The 24226-nt window shown below is 32.6% G+C and overlaps 1 protein-coding gene across 1 annotated transcript in view; it reads left to right on the top strand.

Annotated features, from left to right (window-relative positions):
• Fbxo8 (F-box protein 8) overlaps positions 1–23024 on the top strand; it is a 54167-nt gene extending 31143 nt beyond the window's left edge. The window contains exons 4-6 of the mRNA XM_076853676.1: positions 11113–11231; positions 13460–13656; positions 16279–23024. Of these exons, the coding sequence (XP_076709791.1) occupies positions 11113–11231; positions 13460–13656; positions 16279–16466 (504 nt within the window). The 3' untranslated portion in view covers positions 16467–23024. The remainder of the gene's footprint in view (positions 1–11112; positions 11232–13459; positions 13657–16278) is intronic.
• The last annotated feature ends 1202 nt before the right edge of the window (positions 23025–24226 follow it).

Here is a 24226-nt window from a genome sequence, read left to right as displayed (position 1 = left end):
GAAATAGTTGTTTAAAGTGCTGTATGTTTTCTTTCATATGTAGAAGCTAGAGGGAAAAAAAGGATTTCATGAAAATAGAAAGGAGACCATCAGAGTATAGGAATGGGATCAGGGAGAAGGATGAAGGGAAAGCAAGGAAAGGTTCTGAAGAGTGAAATTGATTATGTACATGCACAGATATTCCACAATGAAACCCACTATTTTGTATAATTGATATGCACCAATAAGTTTTTAAAATAGTTTTTCATTTCATGGTTGTTTCAGAGCTGTTAAATATATTTATAAATGTACATATTATAATTAAGATAATATGATAAGACTATACCTTATTTATCAAAGTGAGTTGCATAGTTACATATGCACATTGCAAATGGCAGTGTTTGTGTGTGATTTTTATGAAGTGGAAATTCTAAATTAGCTAACATCAATATTTAAATACATCACTTCATTACTTTCAATTGTTATTAATTATACCTGAACCTAATAGAATTTTATCTCCACATTTTAATTCTAATGCTTTTTTCCTTCCACTTTAGAGGCAGGTTAGAGATAGAATGCATTTTCCAAGAGTCTTGCCTCAGCTAATAGCAATTTTCTCAGTAATAATTACAATAATCATTGTTACATTTAATTCTTAGTGGTAATTTATTATTTGTGAAGTGACTTTTATCTGTCATCTTATTGATGCACCCCAGTGACAGATGTTCCTCTTCTGGGGGCTATTATTTTTCCTAGATGTGGCTCATTTTCTGTTTGAAACTATTATAATTAATTAATATGACTTTTAATTATTTATTTAAAACTTTAGATAAGGAGGTTCATATATTTTGTCTGATGTCACTGTTTTCTCTCTCTTTAAGAATAAACAAAAATCTATCCCATGTCCCCTCTCCAGTTCCTCTAGATTCCACTGGAGGGGATTCTTCATTTTTATTTTATTTTATTTTATTTTTAAAGAAAGAGTGAGAAAGAGAGAGAGAGAGAGAGAGAGAATTTTTTTAACATTTATTTTTTTTTTTAGTACTTGGCGGACACAGTATCTTTGTTTGTACGTGGTGCTGAGGATCGAACCCGGGCCGCACGCATGCCAGGCGAGCGCGCTACCACTTGAGCCACATCCCCAGCCCCTTCATTTTTATATAACTGTCCTACTTTTATGTGAGATTTCCTGTTGATTTCTAACTAAAAATAATTTCAGGTAAATATATGACTGTACTTAGCAATTCCTTAACATTCTGCACTTTAATGTACTGAAAAGTTCCTCATAAATAGTTTTCAGAAGCTACTAAAATCCTTGCTAATTTGAACATTCATAAATAAGCTTCTTCCAACATCCCACACTCAAGTCTGAATAATGTGATTTCTCATTATCTTCCAGATGAATTGTGATGTTATGATTCATTTCAGTAACTATATTAATGGAAATTAGCTACAGGACATTGATACATTCTCTTCTCTCACAATTTTCTTTTCTCCCACATGAGTGTAGACAGTGAATGTTCTTTGTTCTTGGTAGGTAAAAGAAGAGACTGAGATCTGCAGTTCAGATTTCAAACTGACATCAAAATTCTCTCTTTTCTTTTAGTTCTAGTATTAACAGAGTCTTCCAGTGCACAGTTTAGTTATGGGTACCTATATAGAAGGAAAACATATTAGTCTTATAAACTAATCTTTCTACATAGCCAACTTTTTGGTACTGGGGATTGAACCCAGGGGCATTTAACCACTTGGCCCCATCCCCAGCCCTTTTTTATATTTTATTTAGAGACAGGGTCTCTCTAAATTGCTGGCGCTGGATTTTTTTTTTTAATTTTTATTTGTTCTTTTTAGTTATACATGACAGTAGAATGTCTGTTTTGACCTAAATACAGGAAGTATAACTTCCCATTTTTGTGGTTGTACATGATGTGGAGTTACACTGGTCATGGATTCCTATATGACATAGGAAAGTTATATCCGATTCATTCTACTGTCTTTCCCATTCCCATCCCCGCTCCCTTCCCCTACTCTGCCCTGTCCAATCCAGTGAACTTTCACTCCTCCCTTTCTGCTGCCTATTGTAAGTCAGCTTCCTCATATCAGAGAGAATATTTGGTCTTTGGTTTCCAGCATTGGCTTATTTCATTTAGCATTGTAGTCTCTGGTTCTCCTGCCTTGTAAAGCCTCCCAAGCTGCTGGGATAACAGGCATGTGTCACTGTGCCCTGCCAATATAGGACGACTTTAAAAACTTGGGCCTGTTACCAAACCAAGGTCTATCTGCTCACTATTTAAAAACCAATACTCAGGAGATGAAAGTTGGTAGAAAGGAAATAATCAAAATTATAATCAAAATTATGTAAAGATTGACATCCTGAGAAGATGGGGGAAAGTTATCATGCACCCCCCAAAAAAGACCATCTTGGGAAATTCAGGCATATAAGGACTTATATAGGGAGGGAAAAGAGATACAGTAATATGTGCAGGAAGGCTAGGTGCTGAGTGGGGTCTTCATCATCCAGGACATGTATCTTTTTTCTCAAACCAGAACATTGCAAGGGACCTTGATCTCCTGGGGCTAATTTCTAAAATGCTTTAGACAAATAGATTGATTTTCTTCCCACCCCACCCCTTTCTCTTTTCTTGGTGCTGAGGATCAAATCTAGGACCTCAGGCATACTAGGCAAACCCTCTATCACTGAGTTACTCACCCAGCCCTCACACATTATGTTTCTAAAAGTTAAGCATCATCTTATGCATTCTGATGTAACATGAAGGTCACCAGATGTTCTGGGTTCTATAAGTCTAAAGAAAGATTATTCAGCAGTTAACATCTTGATCATTTAGGTGCAACTTTTCTTTGGAATTTAGAATGCAGGGCAAAAGGAGGGGATGTAACTGCACAAGATAACTTGCAACTGAGTTGCCATTGTTACAAGCATACTTTTTAGTCTTTATTTTACTGCACATAAAAAACAGCATGTTGATTTTTTTATTTACAAATAAATCTCATTCAAATTTTGCATTGTTGTTGTTGTTGTTGTTTTGGTTTTTGGTACCACGGATTAAACTCAGGAGTAATCAACCACTGAGCCACATCCCTAAGCCCCATTTTGTATTTTATTTAGAAACAGGGTCTCACTGAGTTTGTTAGTGCCTCGCTTTTGCTGAGACTGGCTTTGAACTCACTATCCTCCTGCCTCAGCCTTCTGAGCTGCTAGGATTACCAGCGTGTGCCACTGTGCCTGACCAAATTTTGTGGGTTTTTAATTTTAATTCCTTAACTATAGAGCACATATTCTCTGATTAAACAGGAAGAGTGAGAGCTGCTGAACTGAACAAAATTAATAGATTTTATATTTACCTTAGCAATTCTGAAATCCTGTAAAAAAGAAATCTTATCAGAGCAGTCTCTTAACTATTGTTGCTTCTGTATTCAAAGGAGACAATGGGAATATTCCCATTTGATCTGCAGCAGGCTGTTTCTGATGTACTATTTATTTGTTACTATCTAGAAAGTGAAATTTTTATAACATGTTGTATCTCTTAATTTTCACATTACTTTTACTGTGAAAATAATACATTTTAACTATATTTTTTGTTCATTTCACTGTGGTTAAAATGTATATGTAAAAATTAATATATGAGTTCTTATATTGAAAAGAAAGTTAGAAATCTAGATTGAGCTATTTTGTTTTGTAAATATTTGTTGATAAAATTTAAGAATTATTATTTTTAGAATATCCTTTTAAAAATCAAATTAAATGCAATGTCCAGTTTCTTTGTATTATATAGTGTTCTAACAATAGGTTTATACATGTATTTTGCATGTATAAAAGGACAAATTTGAACAAAAAAACTAAATCATTTTTTTCTTAAATTTCTTTACTAAACTGTTCTCTAAGAAAACAATTAAGAATATGTTCCTCATATATGCTGGTTTTGTTATATTAATGATCTCCTCAATTGACATGAACTGTTATACAATGTTCCTGCCAGGTATCTGTGCAATAGAATGTACTTTTCTATTTGGCTTTACATGCCTAATTTTTTAGAATGCACTCTATTTCAAAATATATATTTATTGGTTCAAACATATATGATAGATTTTGGTGAATTTAACATGAGAGGAGGAGACTGATTCACATTGACTTCCCTGGATTCTTATTGCTGCTCAGCACCATTATTGTTTATTACTAATGGATTCCGTTATACCTCCATTTCTAATAGAAATCTTCACTGCTTTGCACAAGGATCCAGATCAGCTCTCTCTTTTTCCATTCCTTTTCAAATTGGTATTCTGCCTAAGAAGGAAACCAACATGCACTCGATTTTTGGCTTTTTACTTTTTTAATATATATATTGTTAAAAATACCAAGTTACTGCAAGAAATCAAACACATGCTCTGGGCAGGCAAGGCAAACTTTACTTCTTCCTGAAGGGTATGCTACCAAACGTGGCTAGCATGTACACCTGTGCAGGTAGACTGCAGCACTCCCCCTTGCCCTAATAGGAGGAGTTTGGCATTACAGTCTACATGATTAGCTAATTTTAAAATTGGGGCAGGCAAAGGGAAAGCATATAGTTTTAAATAGTTACAGTTGAATCTTTACATCCCAATTAAGGCTAAATACCATATTCTGAAAATGAACTATCAATTTATTTTTCACACTGTCTCTGAACTAGTGCTACTTCCCTGTCCTCCTGGCCTAGAAAGCATTATATACTCCAATGGTACTTTTCTGTCTTTCTCCTTGCTCCCATTTGTCTGTGTTGCTACTCTTGCAGAGCAATAGTTTTCCTGCTTATCAGACTTTTTCTTTCTCCATTGACTTTTTTATTTTTTGCATTCTGACATGCATAGGTCAAATTACCTTGAAAAATATTCATTTTCTCTTTTTGCCTTTAATTTTACCACTTACCTTTTCCCCTTTTGTACTAATAAAATTTTCAAGCAAGTGGACTTTACTCAGTTTCTTTATCTTAAGCTCATTCTTTAGATTTCTACTTAGACTTGAGCCTCCACTACTGGATAGAAGAGACTTCTTGAAAGTCATTACTTTGTTTTCTCCCAATCACCAAAAAACCAGTGACCTCTTTTCCCATAGTCTCCTTGAGCTATCCAAAAGAAAAGGTAAGCCAGCTATTTCTTTTGCTTGGCATTTTAGTTTATTCACAATAGCTGCCCAAGATTTTTACTGATTTGGAAACTGAGACTCAGAAAGGTTGAGTAAATTATTTATGTCACATCATCATTTACTGGCAGAGCTATGTTTGATATTTCTTCTGAAAATTATGCTCTTTCAACTCTACTGTGTAAATGTATCTACTCCCATTTTTAAATCTCAAAGACTCTTGTCCTCTAGGACATTATTCTACCCTTTTTCTCTTTTTTACCATCTCTCCAGCTGATGCTTCTTAATCAAGATCCTTAATCTATATCTCTAATCCTCCCTTCTTTCTCTACATCCTATTACATTGCCAACTGCCTATTATGCCTTTCTGGTTATATCTATCACCACCTCCAATTCAACCTAAGACCAGATCTATCACTGTTTTCTTCAAATCAACACCATCTGTAATTCCTTTTTTTCCCCCTTCTCCCCATCAGTCATTTTTTTGTCAAGTCAATTCCCTCTTCATCAAGCTAGAAACATCAGTTATCACTGCCAGCATATTTGCAAGAATACTCACCTCTTTTCATTTCTGGAACATATGGAGTTTTTAAAATGTTATTATTTCTTTCCTATTTCTACTGTTTTTCCATGCTTTCAAACACTTGTAGTAGCCCACTAGTTTATCTTCCATTATTTCTTTTTATATTAGAGTAGACCTTCCTTATTATCCAGGGAGGATACAAGACTCATAGTGGATATCTGAAACTATGGATAGTTCTGAGCCTACATATAGTTTTTTTCCTATGCATACATGCTTATGATAGTTTAACCTATAAGTTAGGCACTGTAAGAAATTAAGAAAAATAATAGAATAATTATAGCAATATATTGCAAAAAAAATGTATTTGACTATACTCTCTGACCCAACATATCTTGTTGTACTTTCTCATTTTCACTTGAAGGAAGCACTTTTTGGTTTCTCTTTGGCTTATTCAAGTTGTTAGCATTATTTCTCTTGGTTTTTGTAGCCATTTTAAAGTAAAACACAGATTATTAGAACACAAGCACTATGATACCATGACAGTAGATCTGATAGCCAAGATATCTACTAAGTGACATATAAAGTGAGGATATGAATCAGGAGGGATGGAGCAGGACAGCAGGAGATTTCATCATGCTACTCAGAATGGTGCACAATTTAAAACTTATGAATTATTATATTTTTAAATATGTGTTTTTTTAGTTATTGATGGACCTTTATTTTATTCATTTATTTTATGTGATGGTGAGAATTGAGCCCAGTGACTCATACATGCAAGACGAGCCCTCTTCCACAGGGCTACAACCTCAGCCCCAAACTTATGAATTATTTATCTCTAAAATTTTTCATGTAATATTTCAAACCACAGATGAATAGGTAACTGAATGAACAGAAAGCAAAACCACAAGGAAGGACTACTGTACTGTCAAATTTATATTGCAGGCCAGCTTCCTCATGTTAAAAATTCTTCAAAGACCTCCAATTACATATGAATTTGGAATAAAAATCATATCCTAAAATTCAGCACTATTTATACTACTGTCCAGTTCCATACTTATTCTCAAATTCAAGATATTTCTCCTTGTCCTGAAAATAGACTTAGTTTTTATGTTATATTGCTTTTGTTCACATATCAACTGAAATGTTCTTTCCAGTGTTCCCCTCATTTAGAGCTATCTGAACTCTTGTCATTTCTTCAAACCTATCCAAATGTCCCATCCTTTAGTGATGTTTCCATTCATTGAACTATTGAAATTCTTATTTTTAATACAGATTAATTTAGGGCATGCATTTTATTGATTTGTCACATTGTGTATGCAAGTTATTTCTATACCTGTCTCATCACCACAAATAAATTTTCCTAGGATAAAACTGTCTTATACCACTCAGTGTCTGTCACTGAATACCTTACATATACTATCTAGGTTTAACATAATTTTAAATGGTGATGTGGACAGTTTTAATTTATGAATTTTGATTTGTTTTAGAAAAACTTTATACTGCTAGACATGTGTGCATACATATGTAAATATGCATACATATGTAAATATATATTTATTATATATACTATTCTTTAGGTATTCATATTTATATCTAAATGTAAAGTTAATGGATTCTTTTTTAAAAGACTAAATAATTAAGAAATTTAAGGTGGACATGGTGGCACACGCCTATTATCCCAGCGTCTCAGGAGGCTGAGACAGAAGGATCATGAGTTCAAAGCCATCCTCAGCAATTTAGTAAGGCCTTAAGCAACTCAGTGAGAGCCTATCCAAATAAAATAAAAAGGGCTGGGAATGTGGCTTAGTGGTTGAGTGCCCCTGGATTCACTCCCCAGTACCAAAAAAAGGTTAAGATTTATAACATGAATATTATTTACCAGTTTATCATTTTCCAAAGAAACATGAAGCCTAATGTCTACTTTTATAATAGGAATTTTGTTTATCCTACTGTAACTTTTGTTTATCCTACTGTTTATCCTAACTGTATTTTTTAAGTAAAATCTATTTGGATCATTAGTTTCATTTCAGCTGATGTGAACTTATCTAAGGAGCCAGCCAAATATGAGACTGACACCATTAATATTTATCTCACAGTTATTTTATGGAAATGTCTTAGAATCCTCCCCAAATGGAAAAAAAAAAGAACTACACTGTGAACAAAACAATTTAAATAGTTCTAAAAGTTGAACAGAATAGAATTTGCATAATGAAATTAAAATTTATAAACAATGAAATTAAATAGTAATGAGTTTGAAGCGTAAGTTTATTTTGGAAATGCAAAAGAAAAAATAGACTCAAGCAAATAACAAACTATTGGCCTTTGAACAACTCAGCTGTAGTTGCAAGCATGCCTTTTAAATGAGATGTTAACTGGCTTGAGACTTCTGTGTTCATTTAGAATAGGGATTCCTAGACTGCAGTCCTTAGATGGACTTTAGGTGTTTAATTTCCATTTTAAAAGTAAATAGGGGGCTAGGGCTGTGACTCAGTGGTAGAGTGCTCCCCTGGCATGTGTGAGGCACTGGGTACAGTCCTCAGTACCACATAAAAATAAAATAAAGGTATTGTGTCCACCTACAACTAAAAAAAATACATTTAAAAAAAGTACACAGGAAAGCTATGGGGGTAACTTGGTGTTAGATTGCTTGCCTAGAATGTGAGAGGTCCTGGGTTTGATCCCCAGCATGGAAAAACAAAATCTTTTTAAGTGCTGCATTATTTTGATATATTGAATGTCTTTATTTTTTCTTCTTTTCTAACTATTTCCTTCTTTGGTTTAATACCTCTACATTCCTCACCTCTTCCTTATATAACATGCGTTTTATACCCTTCAACCATCTGAGTCCTAATTTTCTCTGTCCAGATAAATTCTACTTTGTCAGTATGCAACATAAAATGTAACTTTCAAAATTGGACACTTTTTTAATGAACCATGTAATCAGGTAAAATATACCAAGTTGCAACCTTCCTTTTACCAGAAACTGTATTTGTATTAATATAGACTAAATATGAGTGCTCATGATTTCTTTTGACTATGAGAGACCACGTAGACAAATCAATGTGTTCACATGCACACACACACATACATGTGCACACACACACATACATGCTGTGAGTTCTAGTTGCTAGTGTACTATGTGGTCTGGAGATCTCTCTGTACCATTCTTCTAAAATTTTATTAAAAATTTTAAAGAAACTACTTATTGAACAAATACAATATCCTTCAACGGATCTCATGTTCTGTTATATTTTTGTATTTCACTATTACATAGAAAGGAGTTCGGATGATTGCCAGCTTCCTTATTCAAGACAATTATAATCTAATCCCATGCCTTTTTTGTTTGTCTTGAGGTTCACCTTGATAGTTCTTCCTCTACAGGGAAATCTCAGGCTTGAAACTAAAGCCTCCTTTCCACATAAAACCAATAGATTTGGCTTATTTCAGGCTATATGTTTCTAGTTTTCAGGATTGGGTTTAAAACTCTTTGTATATGTGCTTACTCCTGTGTATTTGATTGATTTTTGAGAATTCTGGTTAGATTAGATATTTAATTCTCAAAACACATGTTCCATAAAAAAGGAAATAGTCAACAGTATATTTTTATGATGATTACATAGGCAAACACTAAGGTTACCTTATAACTAAATAGCATCAAATGATATTAAAATGACATATAATAACATAATTATATCCTACTTAATGGATTATATTTGTGTTTTTTAATAGGTGAGAATTAATTTTATACCTCTTAAATAGCGATTTGGGTATGAATAAAGACTTAAGTAGTCCTTAATTGACATTTCTTCATCTTTAAATCACTTCAATTAAAATTGAACACAGAAATGATTTGAAAATACTGTTATTCTTTTACACTGAGAAATTTTGGAAACAAACCCCACTCAATTTTTGCTAAGCTGATTGATTAAACATACAGTCAACTCTCGATTATTCAAATTAATGGAGGAAAGGATGGAACAAGCATTAATAGTTCTCTCATCCCTGCCCCCTCAGACAATTGCTGACAGCTCATTCTAGACAAAATTTGACTCTCTGTCTTGATCATATGACATTTTCAAGCTCTTGCATCCAGGATTCAGTGAAATATGACCTACAATTTAGTTAATAGGAAAGTTTCATGTTATTACACTGTTATCTTCTTTTATGTAGATTCTTAAAATTAGGACCTTAGCATTGCCTTTGTACTATTAAAATTCCCATGAAAAGTTGGTAACATTGCTATTAAGGTATTATTCTGAAGGATCATAAAATTAGTTTTATATAAAAAGTCATCCTGGAATTACAGTTTACAGATAATTATAACCTTTTAAAAGCATTACCTCATGGTATCAACTTGCTTTAAATTTTTTTTAATATAAAAATTTTATGAGAAAGCTTTTGTCTTTGAGTCTTTTATAGAATATATTCCAGCTTTTTAAATTCTAATGTGTGCAATATTTCTGAGTACTATGTGTTTGTAAAATGAAGAAATGCTGAAGGAATTTATGTGTGAAAATAGTATGTTGCGTGTATGTAATACATCATCTTCTCTACCAATTAACTGCACACATTGTGCTAGTATCCAGACATAAGCATTCATAGAAATGCATGGCTCTGGATAACTACAAGTTGAAATAAACACACCTGCATTTTATTTCAATACTGCACATTCAAATCCACCTAATACATTTATTTGAATGTGACTTCCATATATGTGAAAGAACAGTGGTTTTAGCATTTGATTTTTTGTGATGTTTTGTTGTTGGTGATTAAATCTAAAGTAGATGCAAAGTTATGGGTAATGCTTCTCTGGAAAACTTTGCATGCAGAGAAAAGGAAATTCAAAGATAAATCCTATGAAAACTTTCAAATTGTTTTTGCCTTAATGTGCATTGTAGTTAGATTCTTATAAAATATAGTGATGCTTAAAGCCAAACTAGTAAAACCCATTAACCAGCCTGGAGTATGGCCTACTTTACTTAAAGTTCAGTAATTTAATTATTTTTCTTTCCAGACTAAAAATTATTAAGTCCTTCATTTTGAGAATATTATTTTTTCTCAAGAAACTGTTTCCTTGAAAGTGGACTAAGATTTAAGAAATCATGGTTTCTATTATGCAGGGGAAGTATTAGTTACAAGTCTTATTTTATAGTGTATGTGATGGTTTCTTTCATATGCTGTCCCAAATTAGGCCATATTTCTGTATAGTTAGTTTCACCTGACATGAGCCAGAAAATTAAATTAATATTTCTTTAGGAATCTTAACTTTGAATTTCCTACTTTTCATTGCATGTAAACTATCAGTCACAAATAATAGTTTCAGTTCAGGTTCTAGCTTGTATTTTGCATGATAAAGCTATATAAAAAGCCTAGTAATGCTGGGAAAATTTATAGCTATGGTTCCGCTATTGCCTAATTGTCAAAATTTATAAATAAGGGGTGATTTTATTTATGTAGACTTGTCTTTCTGCCGTAGGGAGTGAACTACTTTATGTCCAAGGGTATCCTAGATGACTCGCCAAAGGAAATAGCAAAGTTTATCTTCTGTACAAGAACACTGAACTGGAAAAAGCTGAGAATCTATCTTGATGAAAGGTAAAAAAAATAAAAAAGAAGAAGAAGTAGTTTTAGTTTTCATAAGAAATGAGTTAAGTGAGGCTTTTGATAAAGTTTTACTTTAAAAATATACTAGATAGCAATCAGCAATTACTGTATCTTATATATCCTTTGTTTTGTGAGTTTTATCTTGCTAATGAAGAAGTTGCCATTATAAAAGTAAAAATAAGTCCATGCACATAAACAAAATGATAGCCCAACATTTTTCTAATAACAAACCAAAATCAATATTTTTGTGGAAACTGCAGCCCTTTTTCTTAATAACTAGCTATAATCTTAAGTGTTAAAATAACTGAAAGTTTTGAATTCTGAAATTGTTCATGTACATGAAAAAAATTATCAAAACTTAGAGATATAAGGATATGTGTGTACATAGCAGTACTACACAGAAGTACCATGTGCATGTTTGAAAATTCTGAAAACATGACATTTAGTAGTGTGTTCTACACACATTGAGATAATTAATATGTTGTTCTGATTTAATAGTCATTCATTTATACTCTATTATTCTACTAATTGATGGACATTAAAAAATTGAAGCCGGGTGTCGTGGTGCACACCTGTAATCCCAGTGGCTCAGGAGGCTGAGGGAGGAGAACTGCATGTTTGAAGCCAGCTTTAGCAGTTTAGTGAGGCTGTACGCAACCTATTGAGACCCTGTCTCAAAATTTAAAAATAACAAGGGCTGGGAATGTGGCTCAGTGGCTCAGTGTTCCTGTGTCTCTAGGTTCAGTCCCTGATTACTAAAAAAAAAAAAAAAAAAAAAAAAAAGGTAAAGATTATGGGAAAACATTTTGATGTCACACAAACTCTCATTTTAAAAATTATAGATCTGATACTAAACTAACCTATGGCACAAAAAAATGCATGTCTTTCAATCATTTTTTTCCTCAGGATTTTTCAATACCAATTTATAAATGTTTACTTTGTTTTAGAAACTTTGCTAAAAAAATAGGGTATATAGTCATTACAAGAAGTCTCTTATGTAAAAATATTCTCATTGACTCTTCTTGTCTTTAAATGTCAGGCTCTTTGAATTGGCAGTTTTCAGTAAAGAAACAGATCTTTTCATAAATATTTTATGCTTTGCTGATCTTATTATCTCTGCCATAGCTACTTACAACTCTGCAGTTGTGTTGTGAAAACAGACATATAATCTATAAACAAAGTACTGTGGTTGTGTTTTAATACAGCTGTTTACAAAATCAGGCAGTGGGCCAGATTTAGCTCAGTATCTATAGTTTGCCTATCCCTGCCATAAGCAATTGGTAGAAGTTGAAGGTTATGATCACATAATTGTTGTTAAGTTCAATAATCATTGAAGGATATTGTAACAAAGTGAGACTAGACATTAGAATGCTATTGATTAAACATTCATAACATACATATTCAAATATTTATATAATTGTAAATAACCTGAATGTTTACATCAATAGGATATATAAAATAGTATTGTAAGATGGATACATCAATAGGATTGTAATGGCTACTGTGCTGCCATGAAAAACAGTGAGATGAATCTATATGTGGAGTTAAAGAAAGCTGTTAACAATAAACTGTGTGAAAAAAGCAAAAGCAAATTCTAAAGCAATATATAGTATATGTAGGGAATTTAAAATCTCTACATAGTTGTTGCCTCTGAAAGTGTAGCTTGGTATGGTAGGTGAAGATTGTATTTACTTTCATAATTTAAAAAGTAAAGACTTAGCCAAGAAGACACTGCAAAAAAAATTCTTTATTTTATAAGCAGAATTACTTCTGGTATTGTCTTTTGTTTTGTTGTAACCTATTTATGAAAGAATTCAAAATTGTTTAACTTCATTAGATAATCATACTTAATGTTTTAAAGTTTTAAGAATAATATCTACTTTTGAGCCAGGTGTGGTGGAACACTCCTGTAATCCCAGTAGCTCGGGCAGCTGAGAAAGGAGGATTGCAAGTTCAAAGCCAGCCTCAGAAACTTAGTGAGATCCTAAGCAATTTAGTGAGACCTTGTCTCAAAATAAAAAAAAAAAAAAAAAGTACTGGGGATGGATCAGTGGTTAAGCACCTTTGGGTTCAAAAAAAGAAGAATATATACTCTTATAGGATTAACTGAGTAATAATTCATTATTTTTATCCAAAAATTACAAATTACAATTTATAATTTTTATTATTAGCATTTTTTAATAAAGTTAACTAAAGCTGTACCTATTTTTTTTCTATAGGAGAGATGTCTTGGATGACCTTGTAACATTGCATAATTTTAGAAATCAGTTCTTGCCAAATGCACTGAGAGAATTTTTTCGTCATATCCATGCCCCTGAAGAGCGTGGAGAATATCTTGAAACTCTTATAACAAAGTTCTCACATAGGTTCTGTGCTTGTAATCCGGATTTAATGCGGGAACTTGGCCTTAGTCCTGGTAAGAATATATATATAGTACATTACTTCCTCTCTCCTCCCTGGCCACCTCCAGGTAAAAAGAGTCCAGTATGACACATTTTTCTCACTGTGGGGAAAAATGACTCCATTAACTAAAAATATTTATTTTTTTGTTTTAGCAGTAACTGCATCTATGGAATATATCATTTATGTAAACATAGAGGACTACTTTAGTTAGTCATAGACATCATTTATACATAGTAAATTTACTGACTTAGAACAAAAGTTAAATTTAGCTACAGATATTCTTTAAAATTATTCTTGTTTGTTCGATAGTTTTACCAATGTAATTGAATACTTGAGAAATTATTTTAAAGCTTTTAATAATCCACACATTGCATAAGTAATATTTTTCTACTAAAATTTATGGGGTTTTTTGGCTTTTAAAAAATTAATTTACTTATTGTAGTTATAATGACAGCAGAATGCATTTTGATTCATAGTACACAAATAGAGCACAATTTTTCAGTTCTCTGGTTGTACACAAAGTGGAGTCATAGCATTCATGACTTCATACGTGTACCTAGAATAATGATGTCCATCTCATTCCACCATATTTCCTACCTACCAAAAGCACTATACAGATGTGATGTAATGTAATATAATCCAATCAAAATCCCAATGACATTCCTCATAGAAATAGAAAAGCAATCGTGAAATTCATCTGGAAAAATAAGAGTCCCAGAATAGCCAAAGCAATCCTTAGCAAGAAGAGTGAAGCAGGTGGCATCACTATACCAGACCTTAAACTATACTATAGAGCAACAGTAACAAAAACAGCATGTTATTGGCACCAAAATAGACATGTAGACCAATGGTATGGAATTGAGGACACAGAGGCAAACCCACATAAATACAATTATCTCATACTAGACAACACTGCCAAAAATATATACTGGAGAAAAGATAGCCTCTTCCAACAAATGGTGTTGGGAAAACTGGAAATCCATATGCAACAAAATGAAATTAAGCTCCTGTCTCTCACCATGCACAAAATTCAACTCAAAGTGGATAAAGGATCTAAGAATTAGACCAGAGACCCTGTGCCTAATAAAATTTGTTTTTAATACAACTAGTTTTTATTGTATTTGTGTGTACTGTATATGTATACATATATGTTTGCATGTGATAGAACCTTAGTTTCCTGTGTGCTTTTCATTTGATATAGGTTTATCTTTTCATATAAAAAATTTTATATTGATTATCTCATTAAGCAGAGATTACAAAACATTTACCTATCTTATGAAATTTACTGAACATGCTTTACAAGACATAATCTTTCAGTTACCTGTAGGATTCTGAAATATAAACCACAAGAGTACCAAGTATCGTTTGTTACTATTGTAATATTAAACACCAAGTATTGACCTGAGCTTATATAAAGAAGAAAATTATTTTGTTGCATGGTGCTCTGGTATAGGAATCCTTTCCCTAAAGATTTACCTTTGAAATTAATAGGTAAATTTCATATGATTTTGAAATACATCTCTCCAAGTAAGAATATTAATTTCATAATCCTATAAATTGTTAACATTTTACTTTTAATGCCAAGTAGTCATTAAAATGCTTTCATATTAAACTAGGTTTTTGTAAAGCACTCTGTAAATAAATATGTTCCTTTTTTAATGAGCAGGAAAATATGCTCTTAGTGCAAATTTTTAATATGAATTTTGATTCATAGTACACAAATAGTTGGAAATAAATAACATAATACACATATTCAAATAGTTATATAATTGTAAATAACATGAATGTTTATATCAATAAGATATACACAATAGGATTGTAAGATGGGATATCAATAGGATTGTAATGGCTACTGTGGTGCCATGAAAAAGAGTGAGAAGATTCTATATGTGAGATTAAAGAAAGCCGTTACAATATGCTGTGTGAAAAAAAGCAAAAGCAAATTCTAAAGCAATACTTAGTATATATAGGCATTTTAAAATCTCTACATAGTTGTTGCCTCTGAAAGTGTAGCTTGGTATGGTAGGTGAAAGCATTTGAAAGCAAAAATGAAAATAAAGCTAATTCTGAAATTCTTAAATCTAGAATGAGGACTGGGGTTGTGGCTCAGTGGTAGAGTGCTCACCTAGCATGCATGAGGCACTGGGTTTGATCCTAAGCATCACATGAAAGTAAAATAAAGATACTGTGTCCACCTAAAACTTTAAAAAAAAAAATGTATAATGATTTTTTTACTATAAACTCCTAAACTATTCTAAAGTTCTTCTAAATTGAAAAAAATACTTAATGAGGGCTAAGATTATAGCTCAGTAGTATAGCACTTGCCTGGCATGTATGAGGCCCTGGGTTCAGTCAGTTGCGGGGTTGGGAGGAAGGGAGGAAATGCTTACTGAATTTACATTCAGACTGGAGGATAACTGTCCTGGTTTGCCCAGTCCTGAGGAATTTCCCAGGTCTTTTAGTGCTGAACTGGAAAAAGAGCAAAACTAGGCAAACTGGGAGGAGTTGGTCATCCTGTTTAGTTGTATACTAATCTTGAGCTCTTAAAATTATGAACATTTGCCCTTATGTAAAACCTTTGGGATAATATTTTTTATACTAGCAAATAATTCAAAGTGTTTCTTTTTCCTTACAGACGCTGTTTATGTACTGTGCTACTCTTTGATTCTACTTTCCATTGACCTCACTAGCCCTCATGTGAAGAATAAGATGTCAAAAAGAGAATTTATTAGAAATACTCGTCGTGCTGCTCAAAACATTAGTGAAGATTTTGTAGGGCACCTTTATGACAACATCTACCTTATTGGCCATGTGGCTGCATAAAAGCACAATTACTAGGACTTCAACTTTCTACTTCAGACTAAAAGCTACCCAAGGACTTATTTAGCAAATATGGGGGTTTCATCAGTGCTGCCCCTTCTAGCCTCTGTATACAATCAAGCTTGAGTATACAACCTCTTTTTCTTTCACTATTTTCTTTTTTAGTAATTTCCTTGGAGAACTAAGTAACCTTGGAGAATTTTTCTTAATTTTGCTTATCATGTTTTGCACAAAGCACAGCCATTGTCTAACACAACTGTTGAAAGAATGTTAAACTGACACACATTATACTCTATAAGATGGTGTATTTGTGCAGTAGATTTGCCTGAAAAACTTTATCCATTTACATTCTTTTTTTTAAGATTCCATATAATGTGTACATATTTAACTAAAGAGATTTATAATCATAATTATTTTATTGTAAAGATTTTAACTAAAGTTTTTTTCCTTTTCTCTCAAACTGGGTTCTGAAATTTATTTGGTTCTTATCTGAGAATATTGTTGTCTTTGTAAAAGTAGGATCTGACGTCAAATGGAAACCAATACCAGCTATCCTTGTCTTTGGACTTCCAAGAGTGTTGGTTTGTTACTATATTACTATGCAAAACTCATACTTACTTGTACAATATAAATTTATCATTTGATTCTTCATTTTTAAAACTTCTGAGTTAGTCAGTTCTCAGTAAGTCCTTTAAACCACTTAAGATTTAAAAATGTGTCTGAATTTAACATCTACACTTATCAGAACAGAATACATGTTATTAGAACTCTGATAAATCTCTGCTTACTTATAGCTGAACTAATCACACTTTACTCTTTTCCTAATCTTGATAATCTCTGTTCAGAATTCATTGAGAAAGGGATATTATGACAATGGTGTATAGTCTTTGTTCATTCATTTAGTAAATATTCATCAAGGGACTTCCATGTGCTAAGCACTGTACTAGGTATTAGTAATACCTAGACATCAGCTCTGCATTCACAGGTGTTACATCATTAGATAAACCCTACTAAATGAAGAGCAAATGTATTCAGTGTGTCTTAATTAATAATTATTTAGTGGTGAAAGAGTGTTGGATTTACACAGCATTGGATTGATAGAGAATATTGTATTTATATAGTAAGTTAAACAACAAAAGGTTTGGAGTGACAGAGAATTTGATGGTAGAGCTGCTAACTTGAGGTAAGGGAGTTGGAGTAGAGACTTCTTACTAGAAGTGTAGAATCCTGGCTTCCTTTCAGATCTGACCCTAAATCCATAGAGATTTTTAATATTACAGCTGCAGTAGTATACTATAGATTTTTAAAGGACAAAAATAAGGTAATCAAATCATTTTTAATGTCAGAAGAACTTTTAAACTGATACAAAACAATGTCTAGATTCTGAATAAAATAAGTAATGTTTACATGTATATAATTTTGAATTCCATTACAAAATAATTCTAATTTGTAAAGTTCAAACTAATTTATTAAGCTTCAAAAGACAAAGAACAGTGGTAATGTATTTTATTTTTGTGTCTATGTTCCAGTGCATGGCACATAGACCTCTCTGTCTACTCCTTTTCCCCACCATCCCTCTTAATTGTCATCTTTTTAAAGTTCATTCTCTTTTCTTTTTTAAGAGCTCCCACTTCCCAATTTTTTCCCCTTTTATCAGTCTTATTTTCTACTACAGTCTGATTATAAATGTGGATTAGCAATACCTTTTTCAACATTTTCTTATGGAAATGTTCAAACATAGAAACATTGACATATTTTACAGAGAATACCTATATACGTGCCACCTGGATTCTACAATTTAAATTTTACTATATTTATTTTATTGCATATTTATCCATCCCTCTTTCCATTAGTGAATCCGTTTTATTAGTTTGGTACAGGTTAAAATAAGTTTCAAACATCAATATACTTCATTTCTAAAGACTTAAGCTTGCATATCTTTAATTAAAAGTCTATTTTTTTAGCTTTTTTCCTTTGAGGTAAAACTTACATTCAGTGAAATGCAGATATATCATGCATACTAATCAATGAAACCTCACAAAAACATGTACCTCTGCAAACCAAACCAATGTGACCATAGAGACTCATTTATGCTGTCCTCCCATCCACTACCTTATTCTTATCATATATAACATACAGTATGTTATATGTTATAATTTTCCTTGAACAAGCATATACACTTTAAATAAATTTTTTAAAAATACTCTTTAATACTTACCCAGATTATCATTTCTGATACTCATTCTTTTCTGATGATCCAAGTTTTCTTGCAATATCATTCCTTTCAAAATCAAAACTGTCTGATTTCTATTTCAGTTCATGTCTGCTGAAAATTATCATAGTGTTCTTTTATCTGAAAATATCTGATTTTTTATGAAGAGTTTTTGGCTGAATATTTCTGGGTTGACATTTTTCCCCTTTAAAGATATTATTTCATTATGTTCTGACCTCTTATTTCTGATAAGAAGGCAGTAGTGTTCAAATTGTTTTTGCTGTTGTATGATATTATTTTCCTCTGAGTGTTTTATTTCATGCAATATTTTTTTAGCTTCATATAGTCTCAGATTTTTGAGGCTCTATAGATTTTTTTCCAATCTTTTATTCCTCATGTGGTTTTTTTCTCTTTATCTGTATTCCAGTTTACTAATTTTTATATACTTGTTCGCTTTTTAAGCCTCCAATAAACATTTTTCTTTAAATTGCTACACTTTTTCAGTTCTATAAATTCCCTTTAGCTTTTATAACTTATAATTGCCTTCAGCTTTTATGACTTCTATCTCGCTGCCAAGATTTCTTATCTTTTTTCATTCATTACAAGCACATTTTCCCTTACATCCTTGAGCATAGTTAGAAAAGCTGCTTTAAAATACTTGTCTGTTTATTCCAATATCCTGGATCATATCAGTGCTAGTATTCTTTGGTTTCCTTTTCTTTTGAGAATGGGTTTACATTTTTCTGTTTCTTTATGCTGAATAACTTAGACTATGTTCTGGACATGGTAAATAAGATGTAATAGAAGCCCTGGGATTCTGATTTGTTTCCCCAGATCCTTTTTTCCCCCCAAACAAATAGGCAGTTAACTTGACTAAACTTCCAGCTGTAAACTGTGACTCCCCTATAGTTGAAGGCAGGTCAAATTTCAGTTCATTTTTTTAATAAGGCAGCTCTATTTAGAGTCTGTTCTGTGCCTGCATGCTTCAGGGATCAGCCAGAATTGGAGGCAAAGTTCATACTTAGGATCTGAGACTCTCACTGGTTCTTTCCTTGCCAGGCTTTCCCTCTGCATTTTCCAGCAACAGTCATTACCACAAACCCTAGCCTGTGGTTCTTCACATCAATAAAACTATAGGTTCCACATGATGCAGAGTAGGACTGCCTTTGGGCTAATTATCAAAATGGGAAACTCGCCCAATGCTGTGTTCTCTGCTACCCAAAATGATATTCTCTGTAGGATCAGCTTGCTTTGGGTTGCTTTCTACTACTTTCAAGTCATTGAATTTTATATTTTGCCCTGAGTTGGTAGTTTTATCTGTTGGAAGGTTGAAAGAGCTATTTGGCTATCACTTAAAGTTAAACCCTCTCTAATTGAGTAGTATTCCTTTTATGGTTAATGATTAGGGATTCATTCCTCATTCTTTTTAAAATAGGCAATTAAAAATTTTTAACATGATCCATCTATGAAGACCCTTAATAATAAAAAACATGTACTAAATTAAGCATTCAGTGTTTCCCTGTATGGGTTCTATTATTTTTGAAGGAAGGTTAGTCTTAATCATGGGAAGAATTTTGTATTATATATAATGTCACATACAGTATGGGGCATAACCATGCTTGGATCTTGCTTACTAATGCCACTAGTCTCCCCCAGTCATTATGATATACAAATAATGTTCCTATATATTCAGATATCTGCTGGGGAACAAATTACCTATAAGTGAGAACTGCATCTTCTTTCAGATTTAACATTTATATCTTTCTAAAACACAAATCATCTTGATGACACTTCAAAGTCCCCTTTTGCCCTGAAAAACTAAGTGTAACCTCCTTAAGACTTTTCACAATCAGGCCTCAGCTTATCTTTAAAGCTTCATCTCTAATAACATTCCTCAACTATGGTTTGATCTTCCTTTGCCTTTTATAAGCTCTCTTTCTCTGGTACATTTTTCTTACCTGTGTATATAGTGTTCCTCTGCTAATCATCTGAGAGTCACCTAAAAGTAATTTCTTTATCAAAGCTCTCAAACTGTTTTACACACCACTAATGTTAATTGCTTCTTCCTCTGTAAACTGTGGTGCTTTGTACATATCTTTATTATAGTAGTTATACTATTATTTTCTACATGTCCAACTTTTTCATCAAACATGATCTTAAGATTAGACTGCTCCCAACCACTCAGGTTCTATTTCAAGATCTGAATTATAAAAGTGGCAGAGGATGTTAGAGAGAAGTAATAAATTTGGAAATTGATAGGAGTGGTGATTTTAGAAAAAGATTTGTAATCTGACTGCCTGGTTGTTCTATTATGAATGGTAGCTCCTAGGAGAAGCAACAGGTGGAGTAAAATGGAAAAGACTATCCCAATTTTTGCATATTTTGAACTTCAAAGAATGAATAGAGCTTTCATTGCAGCCAGAAATAGGACTAGGGTTAAAAGTGAATAGAGCTGGATATTTAAGTTGGAGTCCACATTACTATTTAAAGCATATTAAGTGATACATGGAAAAGATAACGTCTCTTGAAGTATGGAGTATAAAAAGAAATAATTGGGAATATATTATTTTAGGTTTGGGTAGAGAAAAAAAAAAGGAGTCAGAAAAGAGGGTTCATCAAAGCACTGAAGAAGAACAGTATCCCAATGACTAAAGAAAGAAATTGTCAAGAAGGGTGCTGATCTTTACTTTTACTGCAGCCCAAGGAAGTTTTTTCCCATCTATACTTAGCCTTCTTGAGTCTATCTTGCCACCTGGGACTAAATTCTTTAAGGCTAGAAAATCATCATACTGCTAATGGCTTTTATATGGTTCTTGAGCAAATATTCCCTTACCCGATGTGTAATCTGAGCTCTGCCGAAACCCACAAAAGTGCTTAGGCCTGTCTACACCTTCCTTCCCCAATAAGGGTTGTGTTGTTTCAAGCCCAGAATGCACTATGCCAATTGGGTACTTCTGGTGAATACTTCCCACACAGTCACTGGTTATGCTTTCTAAGATACAGATCATATTTTGAAAGAGAAAAGGAGAGAAAGGGAAAGGAAGGAAGGAGAAAGGGGAAGGAAAGGGTGAAAAAAAAGGAAAGAAAAGAATACAGAAGGAAAGAAAAGGAGAAAAAGGAGGAGAGGGCAGAGAAGGAAAAAAACAAACAAACAAACAAACAAAACAACAATACTTGAATCCTTTAGAGCCTGCTACAAATTTGTCATCAGGATTTTTCCAGAGTTTACTCTGTTGAAACTAACACTCTAATCATAATGAATGCTGTATTTTCACCTTTTCACTCTGTTTGGGAAACTGTTAAATCCTCCTTCATATTTACCTGTTGAAATGCTATTTGTCCTTCAATGTTCCCAGATTCTGTTCCCTCCAGTACAGCTTTCTCAGTTTTCACAGATGGAAATTTAATTCTTATGTCTGATTCAGTTCCTAACATAGACATTTTCCCAGAGCAGTTTCTTGATTTATTTTAGCTCTGGTTCAGTTCCTGTGTAAGCATATAGAAAGATGGTTTTACTAGTTCCATTTACAAAACACATTAAGATTTTTCAGGTGTACACAATTTATAAGTCGTTAACTTTAAAATTTTTTTAAGACAGATTCAACCTGTGTGTTATTCTAAACATAAATTCATCTCTCTAGTACCTCCAATTTTAAATATCTGGATAAATCACTGTTTCTTTAAGATTGTCTCCCTTTTTTAACTTCAAGAATTTAAGTCTTTGATCTTGTTAATTTTCGTAATTATTCTTTCCAATTTTTGGCAATATTATGAATATCAATGAATATAGAGCTAATGAAAGTTGACTTGTTCAGTTGTAATATTTAAAATAACAACCTATTTATTCTAATTGGAGCTTGTTTTCCACTGCCTAAAGTGGTTTTTTGCTTAAATATCCTTATTAATACAACTACCTACAGTTTCTTTTCAAGCATTAATAAATAAATTGAGCCTCTTTTAGGGAGCCATCTTAAGAAAATAATAAAAATAGGGAAAAGGGAGTGTGTATGCCCCGATCACATTCTTATATTTTTAAAGAAAAAAAATAGATGGAAACACCTGGAGTCCCCCAAATTGAGAAATAACATTTGTAAGAAATAACATATATTTGACTATATACCCAACACTATATTAGGGACTGATCAGGTAGAACAAAATACATTCTCATGATGTATTACTATGAAGCCATGATGTCTCTGAATAATATGAAAAACCACTTATAAATATTAAAAGATATGAAATTATATGTGTACATACATGTGTAGATACACACATTACAATAACCTTATAAAATAAGGCAAAATCATGAATGGAAAGAAGAGACTGGAATAAAATATACCAAAATATAATGGATTTTTTTCTTATTTCCTCTTTAAAATTCTACTAAGGGCAATATGTATATGTATGAGAGAGAGAAAGTGCACACTAGAGCAAGCACATGTACACATGTATGTGCATGTGTGTATATATACACGTGTGTGTGTGTGTGTGTGTGTGTGTGTGTGTGTGTTGAACTTAGGGTCATGTTACCACTGACCTCTATTGCCAATGCTTTTCATATTTTTTCTTTTGAGATAATGTCTAGCTAAGTTACCAAGGCTGGCCTCAAATTTATAATCCTCCAGGCTCAGCCTCCTAAGTTGCTAGAAATTATAGGCATGCACCACCATGCCTGGCAGGGTCATTAGATACAACAAAATAAATTCATTGACCTAATAAGAAAATAAAGATACATAATCTTTCTAATTTGCATGGTGTAGTTTCCTCTCAGAATGTCTCCATGACTTTTTATTCAAAATATGTTTTATCTTTAAAAGACACTTGGTTGATCTGTTAAATCATACCTGGACAAATGTTTTGTTTTCAAGCTTAGAAAAGTGGATTGTTTTGTTTTATTTTTGTCTAACTAAATTAAAGACCAAGACGAGAAACATACCAAATTTTTCTGAGGAAATTTTCATTTGTTGAAAAAAAAGAAGAAAGAAGGAAAGAAAAGGCTTTCTTCTTGGCATGGTGGGACAGGAAGGTTGGATTTAATTTAAAATGATTAATGAGATTTTGTCAGGCTCCTTGACTTTACCACCACTGCAGTTTGTCAGTGCAACAACCTGGGAAGCCCGGACGCCACTCTGTCGCCCAAAACCACTCTCCAGGGAAAAAATTAACTGGAAGGACTAGTGCCAGGTACACGTCAATGGCATTGTCTTTTTGGTATTGACAGTTTAAAAGTCTAAATCAGAAATATGTATGTTTGGGGACACACATACCTAAGATATTGTTTTCAGTCTCTTTGCAAGTAGTTAATCACTTTTAAAATTTTTTAGTTGTTGACATTTTGAGAGTACTTGAGACAAAAATCTTGGACAACCTCTAATTTATTTTAAAAATCAAAACAAACAAACAAGGAATTTTAGAATCTCAGGTTACTTTGTTGTTTTGTTTTTCATTTAAAGAAATGAAGCACTTGAAATGTAAAATAATTTTCACTTTGAAAATACTTTAAAAAAATATACCTAATTGTAGTCAAGTTTTAAAATTAAGCTATAAAATT

This window comes from Callospermophilus lateralis, chromosome 4, assembly GCF_048772815.1.
Source record: "Callospermophilus lateralis isolate mCalLat2 chromosome 4, mCalLat2.hap1, whole genome shotgun sequence".
Taxonomy (NCBI): domain Eukaryota; kingdom Metazoa; phylum Chordata; class Mammalia; order Rodentia; family Sciuridae; genus Callospermophilus; species Callospermophilus lateralis.
This window is presented reverse-complemented; position numbering and strand designations above follow the sequence as displayed.